The following is a 13,945-nucleotide window of genomic DNA, read 5'->3' as shown; positions in this document are numbered from 1 at the left end:
CATATTTGAATCTATAATTTATAAATATATTCACATAATAATGTGTGTATATATGTATATATATATATATATATATATATATATATTGCATATAAATTTTAAAGACTTTATTCATAAATAATGTATCAACTAATATATATATATATATATATATATATATATATATTTACACATGTAAATAATCATATGATTAACTATAAAACATAAAAAAATAAAATTTTGAACTAATTTTTTTGATAAAAATTTAAAATCTTACTGGATTTGAAATAATAAAATTATAACATAAGAAGAAGTTTACAAATATTTTATATTTTATGTATAGGAAGCTAATATTTAAATTATTAGTTTCTATATATATATATATATATATATATATATAAAATTTTAAACTCAATAAAAAATCCATTTATAAAATATCTCATATTTTTATAACATAATTTGTATATAAGATTCTAATCTAATATTTCTTCTTTTCTTCTATATGTAGAGATTCAATTCTTCTGTATTTCTAAATTTAATATTATTTAATATTATTACAGCAATGTATAAGTTGTCTAAATCCTACTAAATCCTTAAGATGTATATACTCCTTCACTTATTCATTTTAAATATTTTTTAACCTTTCAAAGTTGTCACATTTTGTTCTATTAGGTACAAAAATATGGCTCCTACATATCTATGTTTAAAACTAAAGTATGTTTTACAATACTCTAATATATATATATATATATATATATATATATTTATTGTGTGAACTTGAAAATATAAAATTAAGAATACTTCTTTTTGAGAAAATTTTATGTAATTTGTTTAAATTAACAACATAAATAAGCTATAAATAGATTTCAGACTATACAACTATGATATTTCAATTTCTATATATAATAATAATAATAAACTTTTAGAATTTATCAATTGCAACACTTATCAATTTACTCTTCTTCTACATTACAATATTATAAATTCACTCAACCATCTTTCTGGCACACCACAATAAAATTTACTATTATTTGTTGTATTTTGAGTTATAAAAGTTAAAAGTCCATTTAAATACATTTTAAATTTACAAGCTAATTTATGTATATATAATTATTTTAAGCATCCTAAATAATAGTAATTAAATGTTGATATATAAAAAATGTTATATTATCCTATAGTTAGATTATTTGTTTTAAAATATTTAAAACAATAAAATACAAAAATTACAATTTAAAGTAATTAATTGATAATATACAAAAATGAAAGTACTACAAAAAAGGTAAAATTAAAAGGAAATATAATCAGATTGAACCTTTTATTACAAACTTATAATTAATGTTTTGAAGAATTGCTTGATAGCATAAACCTTGTGTTTTGTAGATATTCCCGTCATTGTTTGAACAATTTTCGTAATACAATTGTATTCTGTTCTTTGTAGAATGTTGTAAGATAAAAATATTCTACATTCCCAACAGAACCTTTGAATCAACAAAATTGTCACTATATGTATTCAATTATATTGGATATATCACTCACTAGTCTGCCACAAACACACATATTAAGTATTTATTTTCTATCTTGCTTTCCATGAGACATCCTCTTCATCTACCCTCTTCCACTAAGCCACTACATGTTGAAAGTGATTTTTCAGACTGTGTCTATCACCGTAGTTCATTTTCCACTGGTGGTCTTCCTCATTTTGATGCAGTTCTACGTCATGCGATTAGAAAGCAGCGGAAGCTACAGTAGAGGAATTTGTGATCTTAAGAAAAGAGCGACTTGTGAGAAAACTCTGCAATGTAGCATTACTCCGATAGTAGGCAAATGCGATCTGGTTTTTCTTACGTTCTAACAAAGAGTTCATTTAAGGTTTCGAGGTAGTTAATAAGATGACAAGTTCTAAACAATTTCATTCCGAGATCATCAGGCGAGAGGATTTTACAAAAGCAGACATAAATTCCAATACTAGCAACAGTTTATAAGGATTTTTTTTTTTTTTGTTTTTTTCGTAATCTGTCTACATGGGTTTCGTTGATACCGTGTCCAGATTAAGCTCACCCCAAAAGACATTACCCGAGGGACAGGACTGGTAGACTAGTATCGAGTTAAAACTGAGCGGCACACCACTTTCCAAATAACAGAAAAATCCATCAAATACATAAAATACACAACTAAAGCAGGAACTGCCTAGGAAAATGACTGGATTTCCAGCCAGCTACTCGAACTTCGGTGCAATTACATCTACATCTCGTTTTTCAAGGAGAAGGGTTGTATCCATTGAATACATATTTGTACAAGAAATCTAGGAACCCTAGACCTGCCAGGAATCCCTTGCCAGTAACGAGCTCTTGTATGATGAGCATGAAGAATCCAATCATAGCCGCCCTCCCGTTGATGATCTCATTCTTCCTTGTCCAGCCGAAGCCTTCCTCGGTCTCGACCACCTCCATCTTGACCTGAAGAAGAGAGTCAAAATGCAATTAGACAAGCAGGGACCATGGCACAGTTTGGCTATCTTCAACGTATAATTCTACTTGGAAAGAGTAGGCATGACGCGACATAATTCCACGGAGGTAGAGCATGCCTCGTCGACATCAATGTTTGTGGCAGTTCGGCCGGCGTTTCCAGAAGCTGCACCACCGAAGACAATCTCGGCGTACCCTCCACCTCGCACGTTGATGTAAATCGATTCGTCTTCAACTTTGACGGGGTATGTTACGAGGTCCCTCAGGGAAGGTGTCAGCACTCTGAGAACGGGGTTGGTGGGCATCCACTCCTTCACTTTGCCGGACTTCAAGTCGTACGTACTTTCGGTAGACGGGCAGACGATGCAACCATCCTGCCATTCAAATGAACCATAGTAATTGTCAGACAACCGGCGTGTGATGACGTCGCGCATAACGAGTAGTACAAGTTTTAGTACCGCTAGTCCAGAGCTAGTGTAAACATGCATGTCTGAAGGGGGCATGAATAAAAATGCAGGCCTCTAAGTGCAAAGCAAGAATCTCGTGTGAGACGACTGTTCAGAAGATTGTTTCCTTCGAAGCGAGTAACAATCATCTAAAACTGACATGTAGAACCAGATCTGAAGTGATTGTAAGTGGGAATGACGAAGAAAACACCCAGGGCAATTGATCTGCACTGTCTACGCAACTACTTCTGAAACCTGACTACCAAGCGTGCACATGAGCTCCGGAATGCATACCCTCACACATTGGCCATTGAGCTCATGGATGTGCACATGAGTTACACGCCACAATCGGAATTCAGGTTAAGAGAAATCGAGGCTCCATCTAGAGACGACTGGGCAGAACAATGCAGGGCACTTACGGGAGTAAGACGCGCATTGATGAGCCCCTCGCTGTAAGCTCCCTCCGCGGGACTCTGGTTCTCGATGGCATACACATCGTTCTTATACCACAACAAGAGTACAGTCTCACCGTCCTGGCGCACCAAACGCCTCTCACCCCTAGGCAACGCAGCCAGCGGAATCACGGGCACCCAGTTGCCAGATGCCTGCGACGGTCGCGCCTCAGCCGAAGCCTGCGACACCGAGACATCGCCACCCGAGCTGCTGCTGCTGCACACTACAACGTTTTTCCTCGCGCTTCCAGACACTAAAGCGCCGACCCTCGCATGACGTTTGCCGGAACCCAGCTGCGGCAACGCCACAGACGACGTCTCCGAGACACTACACGCCCCAGAGGCGCAGGGGCTAGCTAAACCGGCTCCGACCAACGGATTAAAGCCAACAACGGCCGCCATAGCCAAGGAATTGAGAAGAATTGGGAGGGAATTGGGGGGGGGGGGGGATTGCACTAGACCATCACTACGACGACGACGCGAGGAAGGAAGGGAGGGGTGGGTCTGGGTTATGAGGTAGCGGCGAAGGAGATGAGAGTGGGAGGAGGAGGGGAGAGATTGCGCTGCGGGGGGCTGTGGAGAGGATTGGGAGCCCGTGTGACGAAAGGGAGCCACATACTGGAATGCGACCCCAGCTGCGTGGCGGAGTGGTCGCCAGGGCCCCTCCCCCACCTCCCGGCCCGTCCCGTCCTGTCTTTCTGGTTTTTCCTTCTTTTTCTTTTGGGCTCTGTTTTCTCTTTCTTTTTCTTTTCCAATTTCTTTTTCCCTTCATTCGCTGTCCTGAATTGCTTGTGGCCTCGTTTCTATGCTCAGGGTTGAGACACCGTCCACGTGGCATCGCTCACATGTCAACCACATACATACTCTCACTGTCGTCTCGTGCCACATCCTTTATTTATTTTGTCTACTACAAACGGATCCTATGGGTTCAGGGTGTACAATATATATATATATATATATATATATATGTATGTTAATTCTAATAACAACAACAACAACACAAATTGAATCAGATTCAATTGTTGCAAATCACAATAGTGACTGTTTTTAAATATTACAAGAATATAGTGAAAATTTGGTAATTCAAAAATATAGAAGCAGATAATTACTGTGAATTTTATTTAGGCTTTTTACAAAGTGGCAAAAAAAAGTCATTTGTCAATATTATATATATATATATTGTTATTAGTGTTGATATAATAAAATCATATCTAGGAATTACTTTATGATGTTATTTTGATTGATGTATAAAAATTTGGTTTGTATGTGTATATAGCCAAATCATATGACAAAAGACTATAAATTCAAGAAACTACTACTAGTTAGTAATAAATCTTTAACCATTTTGATAAAATTTTCAATAAGTAGAAGTCAATTTATCAAAATGGTTAAAGAAAAGAAAATTAATTCCAAATGGTATTTGGACAAGCAATAAGTTAGCACTAAGTTGCTTCAAATCAGTAAGCCAATTTTATAAGATGAGAGTAGTAAGTGGAGAACCACATGTTATAATTGGATAAGAAGAAATTCATATAGAAATGGACAATCGAAAGTCAAAGAAGATAAGTAATATTTTATTTGTACTTTCCTTAAAAAAGAACTTATTGTCAATTGACTTACTTACAAATAAAGGAAACATAGTTGTTTTTTAGTTGACAAATGCTGCATCATTGATCAAAAAGAAAAACTAAGTATAATCACCATAAGATCTCAAGACCTAAGTAATGGACTATATTGTATAAATCAATGTATATCAAAAGTTAATTCTATTATTATAGAATATTCTAAGCTAAAGATTTGGACACCTTGCTTATGTTAGTTTAAAATAACTTCATACAAACCAAGGAGTAAAAGGTTTATTTTCTATTGAAAATAAATCTAAAGAAATCTATGAAGCATGTAATGCACATTGACAATATATATATATATATATATATATATATATATAAAATCTAAAACAAAGCATTAAGAGATTAAACAAGTTATTCCAATTGATATATAAAGATCTTATTGAACCAATATCAAAACCCTTGTTAAGTAGGACCAAATACTTTGCAATCTTATCTGATGATTTTTCTTGAAGAAGCTAGGTTTATTTCCTTAAAATAAAGAAAAAACTTTCTATAAGTTTTGCAAATTCAAAAATCAAGTAGAAAATGAAACATGTGAAAAATTTCTTGTGTTAAGATTAGATAAAAAATATCAGTTTTTGTCTAAAGAGTTTCAAGAATTTTGTTATAAACATAGAATAGCTAGGCAATTGACACAAGCATTGATCCCTCAGCAAAACATAGTGGCCAAAAGATGCAACATAATAATATTCAAGAAAGCAAGGAGCATGCTTTTTAAAAGAAATTTGCCTTCAAGCTTATGGCTTAAAGCTATTAGCATAACAAACTATCTAATAACCATATTTCCAACTAACACCAATAATGTGAAGACTCCCATAGAGTTGTACTATTAAAAAAAATCAAAAGTACAACACTTAAGAATATTTGGATGTACAACTTATTTTCATATATCAAAGGAGTAATGATTAAAATTTGATAGTAAAAAGAAGAAGTGCATCTTTGTTGGATATGACACCAACAACAATTCAAATAAAATCTATGACCTTGAAAGTAAAAGAATTATTATAAGTAATGATGTTACCTTTAATGAATCAAAAGTAGAGTACCAACATCTTGATGACAAAACTTATAATATAATTTTTAAAGATGTTTTTTCTTGTAATAGTTAGTATTGTAGAAGAAGATACAATATAAGAAGAAATAGAACTTAAATAAGATGAAGATCAATATGTTAAACTAAAAGATATACCTTATTATCTCCAAATTCTAATAAAAATATTGAAGCATCTTCATACTGCTAGAAGTCAACCAAATTTTCATGTTGTACACTCGCTAATATCTCATAATTTGCTTTTCCAAGTTGAACAACTTTCCATACAAAAAATGATGGACAAGTATAGATAACCATTGATAAAATTTAAAGACAATTGGCTATTAAGTGTAAATCCTATTGACTATTTCAAAGCAATCAATAATAAAAATTAAAAAGAATCTATATATTATGAAGTTCAAAGTATTAAAAAAAAAAAAAAAAAAAAAAAAAAAAACATAAAAGGTTTGTGATTCACTACCCAAGAAGAAGCCAATAACTATAAAATGAATCTTTAAAAAAAAACATGAGTTTTAAGTATTGCTGATAAATTCAAGGCTTAAATTGTGGCACAAGGTTTGAATAATAAGAAAGAGAATATTTCTTTAAAAAATTTTCACTTATCATATATTAGAATACTATAAAAATAGTTATTACCTTAATAGCTTCTTAACAATAGTAATTCAAACAATATGATGTCAAAATAAAATTTTTAAATAGAATATTAGAAGAAAAAATAATTATAGTGATTTCACTTGTTTTTGAAGGATATTAAAGGAACAAACGTGTATGTAAACTTTAATAAGCTGTCTATAATCTTTGACAATTCTCTTGAACTTAGTATAGAAGAATTGACAAGAATTTGTAAAATATAGGATTGAAAAAGTTATGAGCAGATTCTAATTTGTATATTCACTATTACAAAGATAAATGCATACTTATTTTATTACATGTAGATGTTTTAATTATCATAAGAGATGATTATGAAGGAATTAATAGAATTAATAGAAAATTGCTATCCAAATTTGAAATAACAAGTTTGGAACTAATAAGACTTTATCTTAGAGTTGAATTTAAATACTCACAAAAAAAATAAAAGCAAAAATCTCCATGAAAAAAACTATATCAATATTTTGTTAGATAGATTTTGCATGGTAAACTACAATTCTAACACTATTCTTATGAACAAAGGTATAAATAAAGAAAGAATGAGTGAAGAATTGATTGTCAACATAGAATATTAAAGACTTGTTGGAAAGATGCTTTATTTATCAAATATGGAATGTCTTGATATAAGCTTTGTAATGAGTTGTATTAATAAATATTATACTATACTTCAAAAATCACATTAAAGAGCAAAAATATGTATTTTATGCTATCTAAAAGAAACTACAAAATTATAAATCTATTATTCAAAAGAAAAACTAGGCAAAATGATTGGTTATATTGATATTGATTGATGGCAAGAAGAAGATTTATGCAAGCTTATGTTAGAACTCTTATATATGATTGCAAACTTATTACTTGATTAGAGTTTGAAGTTACAAAGCATAGTTGCTTTATCAACTATTGAGGCCAAATTATATATATATATATATATATATATATAATATAATATAAAATATTATCTGAAGCAATAGGAAGCATAACATGGCTTTGAAGATTATTCAAAGATTTACAAATTTAGCAAAGCAATAAAACAACTTTGATCATGAGTGGTATTCAAACATGAATTAAATTGGAAGCAAATCCCATATTATGTGCTATGACAAAGCATATTGAAATGCACTTCTACTTTATTTGAAAAAAACTTAAATTGGTAAAGATTAAGTATCATATATTTCAATTGAATAACAATTGGTTGACATACTTATTAATTTTATTAATAAAATAAAATAGTCTATACTAAAAAAAAATATACATTTGAAACATTTTTCTTCTTCAATATCAACTACATATTGAGTTTTTGATCTACACCTTTGTACAATGTTTATATGGTAAGTCCATCAATCATATTCTTATTATATATTATCATATAATATACATATTCATCTCTATATCTATGCAATAAGTTCTTAGATTTGATATCTTTGGCTATAGTCATATGTTGATAGCCAATGATATTAATTTTTTTAAAAAAAAAATATGCATATGATCAAAAGACTCTATTTCATGTCTCCAACTTCTACTTAAATTTTGTAGCATCATAAGCAAAAAAAGATTATTTACCAATATTAATCTACTTATAATTTTTTTTTTTTATAAATTTAATACCAAGTGATAATTGAGGTATTGAAACATTAAATGACCTATATGCAAAAAAAACTTATGCTATTAAGAATAAATTTTTCATATAAAACCTTCTCTTTGAGAACCGCATTTAAATTTGTGTTGTATTTTAGAGTTTTCGTTTTAAACTGTAAAAGAGATTCACCAAGAAAATGACAAGTATAAGAAATTATGGTGTCACATCTTCTTCTCAATTTTGTGACTAGAAACCAAATATCTAGAAGTATCAACTTACATTAGAAATGTGTAAGTTAGTAAGTAAACCAAAAAGAAAAAGTAAAAAGAGACAACAAATTAAGAGCTAAAATAAAAGCAAATTACCAAAGAGAGAAGGTTGACTTGATTTTGGAGCGCTAATACATTGAGCCTTGGCATTGCAGCATGAGAATCCAAATGAAAAATGAAAAATAAATGAAACCTTAGGCAGAAAGGAGTGTTGGCAAAAATGTGTGCCTAGAGTTTCCTTCCTTATACATGGATGAGACCATGCAATACCTAGGTTGTACATGGACGAAGTTGATACCCACCATTTTCCGCCAAAGACAGAATATGCATTAGACACTAGCTACAATTATGTGTAGTTTGAACAAAAGATCAAGTTCAATACAAATAGAATAATATTTAGAAAACAGTTCAAACTACTTTAATTCACAATGTATATATTGAATTCTATCTTAGTTATTCTCATTTATTGTGTTCATACAAATCTTTCAATTTCAAACAAGGAAACATCGGGCAAAGTTTGGGAGAGATTGTCCTCGGCTAAGGTGATTACTGATCTTTCTCATCCGATGGATTACCTACAAAAGCCAGGGGTTTCTATACCCAAGTATCGCTACTCACTCAAAATGATCCATTTTGCAAGACGTCTACGTGGTGATGACTATTTAGCAGCACCTGGGGAAGAAAAGAGCAAGTTGGATTTCCAGCGAACATTTTCCACTCATCTATTATTGCTAGAGATGGCCTTGTTGAGATGTCAAATTTTTCTAGCCTATGGGGGATGATTATGGTCACTGTCACATGCTGAATTTGACATTATTACCTGGAGGTCTTAGGCATGCAGTTAGCATGGTGTTCCGGTGAAGGCTGGCTTGTTGTTCCTTATTTTCGTTAGCCCTCTTTTCTTCAGTGTCATTGCTGGAGCTTGTTGGCTTTCGTGATAGGGTTTTTTTTTTTTTTTTTTTTTTTTTTTTTGCTGTGAGGCTGTTATTGACAGGCCCTGCCTCATGCGAGTTAGTAGACGCCAAGATCGGTTTGACATTCCGAATTTTTATGATGCTGCCCTCGGGCTCCACATTCTGCTCAACACATGATCTTGAATTCGTTCGGCCCTGAGGTATCAATTAAGCATGCAGGATCACTATCAAACATTCCACCCCATCACTTTACTCACAAGATTGTCTTGTTTTTGTGTTCATAAATAGTTTCCCTAAAAATTTACTTTTTTGTTGAGTACTTGCTATCGTGTGCAGGTCACTTATTTGCGGTTTGGGTTGGCGGTGAGACATATCATCGACAAAAAGAGTCCAATATTTGGTCATGCAATTGAATCTTTGATGAATGGGAATGCCTCTTATTTCTCTTACCAATATGGGCCTCGAACGCACCTCCGTGCAACCAATTTTCCACTTGGAAGTAAGCGCTGGTTTTCTTCTCGTAAGATCAGGGTTTTTGTGAATTCCTGTATCTTCAAAAAAATTTGTAGCATGCTAGAGACGGCTCAACCAAGTTTCCTCATCATTTTTGAATTTCCAGAATTACTTCGTTTGTGGTGGGGATAATGATTGGGATGGGCGTTACGAGGATTTCATCCATATTGATACACACGGACAACGTGTTCTGAACTATTCAAATTCCTTCAAGATCAGTGATCGATAAATTGAGTGTGTTGTAGATTCAATAAACAGAAGTTTTCATCTGTTGAATATTTCCCTGTCTGGTGATGTTTGATAAAATATTCATTTATTTCGGATCAGGAGTCTTATGGTTTCTTGTCCTGCCTTCATGTGGAGGGTTGTGAGGTTAGCTTTTGCATCAAATTTTGCTTTCAATTGCGTGGAGATGTGCAGGATGATGAAACTATTTCACAGGATACTAATAGAATGAAAAATGATGTTGCTGCCAGTGAGGAAGTATGCCCTCAAGAGGTAGTTGGGCTTCGGACAAAGGAATTATGGAAGTCGAAATCAACTACGTTTTCAACAGCACCTGGTTGGTGATCTTGTCCAATCCCTCACGCTTAAATCGTAGACTTTGGAGTAGCGGAAGCTAGTCAGTCAATGGTGCCAGTTGGTGCCCTCGCAACTAACCATATTGCAGATTTCTCTTCATTGGTTACAGCACCATCTGGAGATCGTATCAACCTCAGGTCTTAGTGCGATTTTCAAAGATTTGTGTCCAGCGTGGGTATGTGTGCTCATTTTTCCGACAAAGGTTCTGTGTAGAATTGCCTTGCATCGAAATTCTCATCATAAAATGTCAGCATTGAACTTGGTATACCATAAATCTACTTTACGAGACCAAGAAAAGGTTCGAACCTCAAGTGCGTAGATTTCCACACCGAGTTCACTCCGACTCTTTCAGATACAGTTTAGTGAACTTTTTCTACAAAACATGTTCACAAATTCAAGTGCCCATCGTATGCCCAAAACAATTATCCAGAGACGTCAAAATTCTCGATTGATGTTGTACAGCACATGAAATGAGAGCTATCCGTTCAGCTCCTCAAAGCAAGACGACTACACAGGAGTGAAATATCTTCTATATTTACAAAGTTTTTGGCTTTTGTTAGAATACCACCGAGTACAACAATTGACCCAGTACCTCTCCACTAATGTGATACAATTGAATTACTGCCCATGATTTAAAACTTCTTCATTCTTTGTCCTAAAATATTACCGACTTCAAGCCAAGACGCGTTAGTCTTAATCCAAAAGGCTGTTCCCCTTCTTGCAATGGGAAACTGTGGGGGAAATCCACAGCGGCCGCCACTCTCATTGTAGTGAACTGTGCTATGTGAAAGACGTGGTCATCAAATTGCACCCCTGCAAGTCGTCGTGTCCAAAATAGTGAGACGATCTGAAAATGAATTTGCTCAACACGACGATTTCTACAATGCAAGGTAAAGCATCACTGTCGCAAACACTCGAGCAATAAAAATCAACCAAGATACTCTGTCCACCTAGAGGATTTGGAAATGGGTGGCTCACCTTGAGGGGTGAGATGCACGCCTGTTCCATGAGGATGATAGAGGTTGATCATCAAACGAGCCTCGGTCGATTCCCAAAATCTCCCCAGTCCTGAAATTGGCACTCTGCACATGCCCACAAAAATTGGGCCGTAAGCATCGAAAACAGAACAGCGGTGTGGTATACGGTGACCATAGCAATTGTCAGAAGACTTGAGGAGGAGCTCTACATCTTTCTGCTAACACCGACCTGTATCGTGCATAGACCGCAAGATTGGTGTCACCGAGAGGCCATTTCCCCCTCATTTCTAAGGCCGGCTCCGGAAGTAGGTGTAACGCGACGTGCTGCGCTCGTAGCCGGAACTTGGGTTCAACTCGACCTTGGTCCATCACCACATTGGCGCCGAACCCAAAGTTGACATCCCACGGGGTTTTCTCTTCCCCTTCCTCCCTGTGCGGGAAGTCCCAAACCTGTCAAAACCCCGAAACTCAATTATTTTTATTACAACCACATGCCCAAATTTTGATGAAAATCATAAAAACTACTGACATCGACAGCAAGAAATTCAATCAGTTATGGCTAAAGTATAACGTCAGAAACTGCACAGGTCCTCGGTGAGATTTATGACCATGAAAATGTGTGAGAGGCTGTTGACCTAGAGTTTACTGTAGATCAGTCAAAGCTGCTTCCTCGTCGAAAAGACACAAGAGGCGAAAGAGAAGAAGAAGCAGTAAAAGAAAAATTGAAGGCAAAAAATAAAGAGCAGAAAAGCCAACAAAATTGAGAAATAGCTAAGTTTGCACCCAGAAACCCTAAATAGCTACCTCAATGAAATTCTCTTAGCAGCTGACATCAATGAGAACCAGCTCTAAGTTGGCAAAGCACAATCCGAGCATTCTGACGAAGCGTTCAGATTCTCGACTAAGACGTACTCAAGAGCTAGATTCGGAGACTCGCGAATGTATCAAACAAAGACATCGAAAACATAAAATTCCAGTCAGCTTTCGCGGTGCAAGATTTAATGTAGCCGCATAGATCATGAATTGAGCAGAAAACGAAGACACACAGACCTGCATGAGCTTTACACGAGCTCCTCCGCCGCGAATGCTGCCAAACAGGGATTCATCCTTGGCCACATATTCGTCGTCCACTGCGGCATCATACCCATAGCCATTGCCCTCCCCGCCATATAGGGGACCACCTGAGGAAACAGAAGCGCCGGGAAGTGCAGGTGAGCGAAGCAGATCACGGCGAACCGCCCGGCGGCGTCTCGTAGGAGGACGATAACTCACAGCCTGACGCAAATCAATGCGGAGAATGGTGTTCGAATGCTTCCAAGCGCCCTGAACCATGCCAGAAGCGATTTGCATAACATGGGCGCCGAGGGATTGATCGAGGGGAGGGCGGGAAGCGCCAGAATGCGAGGACCGGGAAGGGGGAGGGGGCGCATAGCGTGCATACTCGGGGTCAGAGTAGGGCGAGCTCGCAGAATGCAATGGCGGAGCAGATGGCTCATAGCCAGGGGCGAAACTCTGTTCACGCTGGTGCGATTGCAGAGCCATAATGGATGAAATGGCGAATGAACAACAAAGAAGGAGGAACAATAATAACAACAACAACAATAACAGCGTCCTGTATGAGCAGAATCGGAACTAAAACAGGGCCTCTTTGTGTTGCAATCCTGAGTTGCGAGGAATCCTTGTCAGAGTGTTCCACCCAGATCACGAGACCGACCTTTCCACCTGGCTGGCGGACTCATCCCTTTTGTGATCGTTCGCCGATTCTCAGCTTTCTGCCAAATGTTATCTCCATACTCCTGCCATATGTCACACCGAAGCCATGCACCCCACAGTGAGCTTTATTCGCGTAAAAGCGACCAGCGGAGAAACGCATCCCCCTGGGCTCTGCTCCGAAGCCCATTTCCTGCCGCGACAGCATTTCTGTCTCGTTCAATTCTCCCAATTATATGTCCTTTGGGAACTATAACTGCGCTCAATGAGGGGTTCACAGCTTCTCCAGAATTGCGCTTCTCTGTAGCATCCAGCAACCCACTTCCCCCAACTTTGCAACAAAGGAACGTTGTCACCAGCAGCAGATTCTACTCCCCCAACACTCTGCGAATTCACGAACCCGACTTCCTCGTTCAAGCCTCACTCATCATCCCACCATTTTACTTAATGTGCTTGCAAGTTGCGCAGGAAGAAAGGTAGAGTGTGTTAGCTCAAGTGCTCTCACCCTAATTGCATTTATCCATCAATGACATCTGGGTAATGATATTCATTAGAACACACGTGACCAGTTGGTTCACCTATTGTATATATACATATATATGTACAGAGTTGGTTTTATTTTCCTGCATAATCATCAGAACACAGAGTCTCAGTTGTGAAGCAAGGTCCTGAAACATGTGTAAACATGGTATCTATCGATAGGGAGAATAGCTCAGTGTTGTTTCGCTAGTG

The 13,945-nt window shown here is 35.9% G+C and overlaps 2 protein-coding genes and 1 long non-coding RNA gene across 3 annotated transcripts; 1 reads left to right on the top strand and 2 right to left on the bottom strand.

Moving 5' to 3' along the window:
* Positions 1–2,079: 2,079 nt before the first annotated feature.
* LOC112283070 (uncharacterized) lies at positions 2,080–3,810 on the bottom strand. Its single transcript, XM_024521341.2, has 3 exons — positions 3,310–3,810; positions 2,564–2,818; positions 2,080–2,435 (listed from the first exon to the last, which is right to left on the bottom strand). Exons 1-3 carry the CDS (start codon positions 3,742–3,744, stop codon positions 2,235–2,237), a joined length of 891 nt encoding a protein of 296 aa, XP_024377109.1. The 5' UTR covers positions 3,745–3,810; the 3' UTR covers positions 2,080–2,234.
* Positions 3,811–9,492: 5,682 nt separating this feature from the next.
* LOC149989133 (uncharacterized) lies at positions 9,493–10,560 on the top strand. The gene is made up of 3 exons (XR_016503261.1): positions 9,493–9,631; positions 9,768–9,930; positions 10,421–10,560. It is a non-coding gene; the product is annotated as an uncharacterized LOC149989133 (long non-coding RNA).
* Positions 10,561–10,948: 388 nt separating this feature from the next.
* On the bottom strand, positions 10,949–13,422 carry LOC112283234 (uncharacterized). Its single transcript, XM_024521698.3, has 4 exons — positions 12,554–13,422; positions 11,733–11,953; positions 11,505–11,608; positions 10,949–11,339 (listed from the first exon to the last, which is right to left on the bottom strand). Exons 1-4 carry the CDS (start codon positions 13,043–13,045, stop codon positions 11,182–11,184), a joined length of 975 nt encoding a protein of 324 aa, XP_024377466.1. The 5' UTR covers positions 13,046–13,422; the 3' UTR covers positions 10,949–11,181.
* Between the last annotated feature and the right edge of the window lie 523 nt (positions 13,423–13,945).

The sequence above is a fragment of the Physcomitrium patens genome, chromosome 6 (assembly GCF_059467195.1).
Source record: "Physcomitrium patens ecotype Gransden chromosome 6, ASM5946719v1, whole genome shotgun sequence".
Lineage (NCBI taxonomy): Eukaryota > Viridiplantae > Streptophyta > Bryopsida > Funariales > Funariaceae > Physcomitrium > Physcomitrium patens.
The sequence above is the reverse complement of the archived record's forward strand: the minus strand, read 5'-3'. Positions and strand labels throughout refer to the sequence as shown.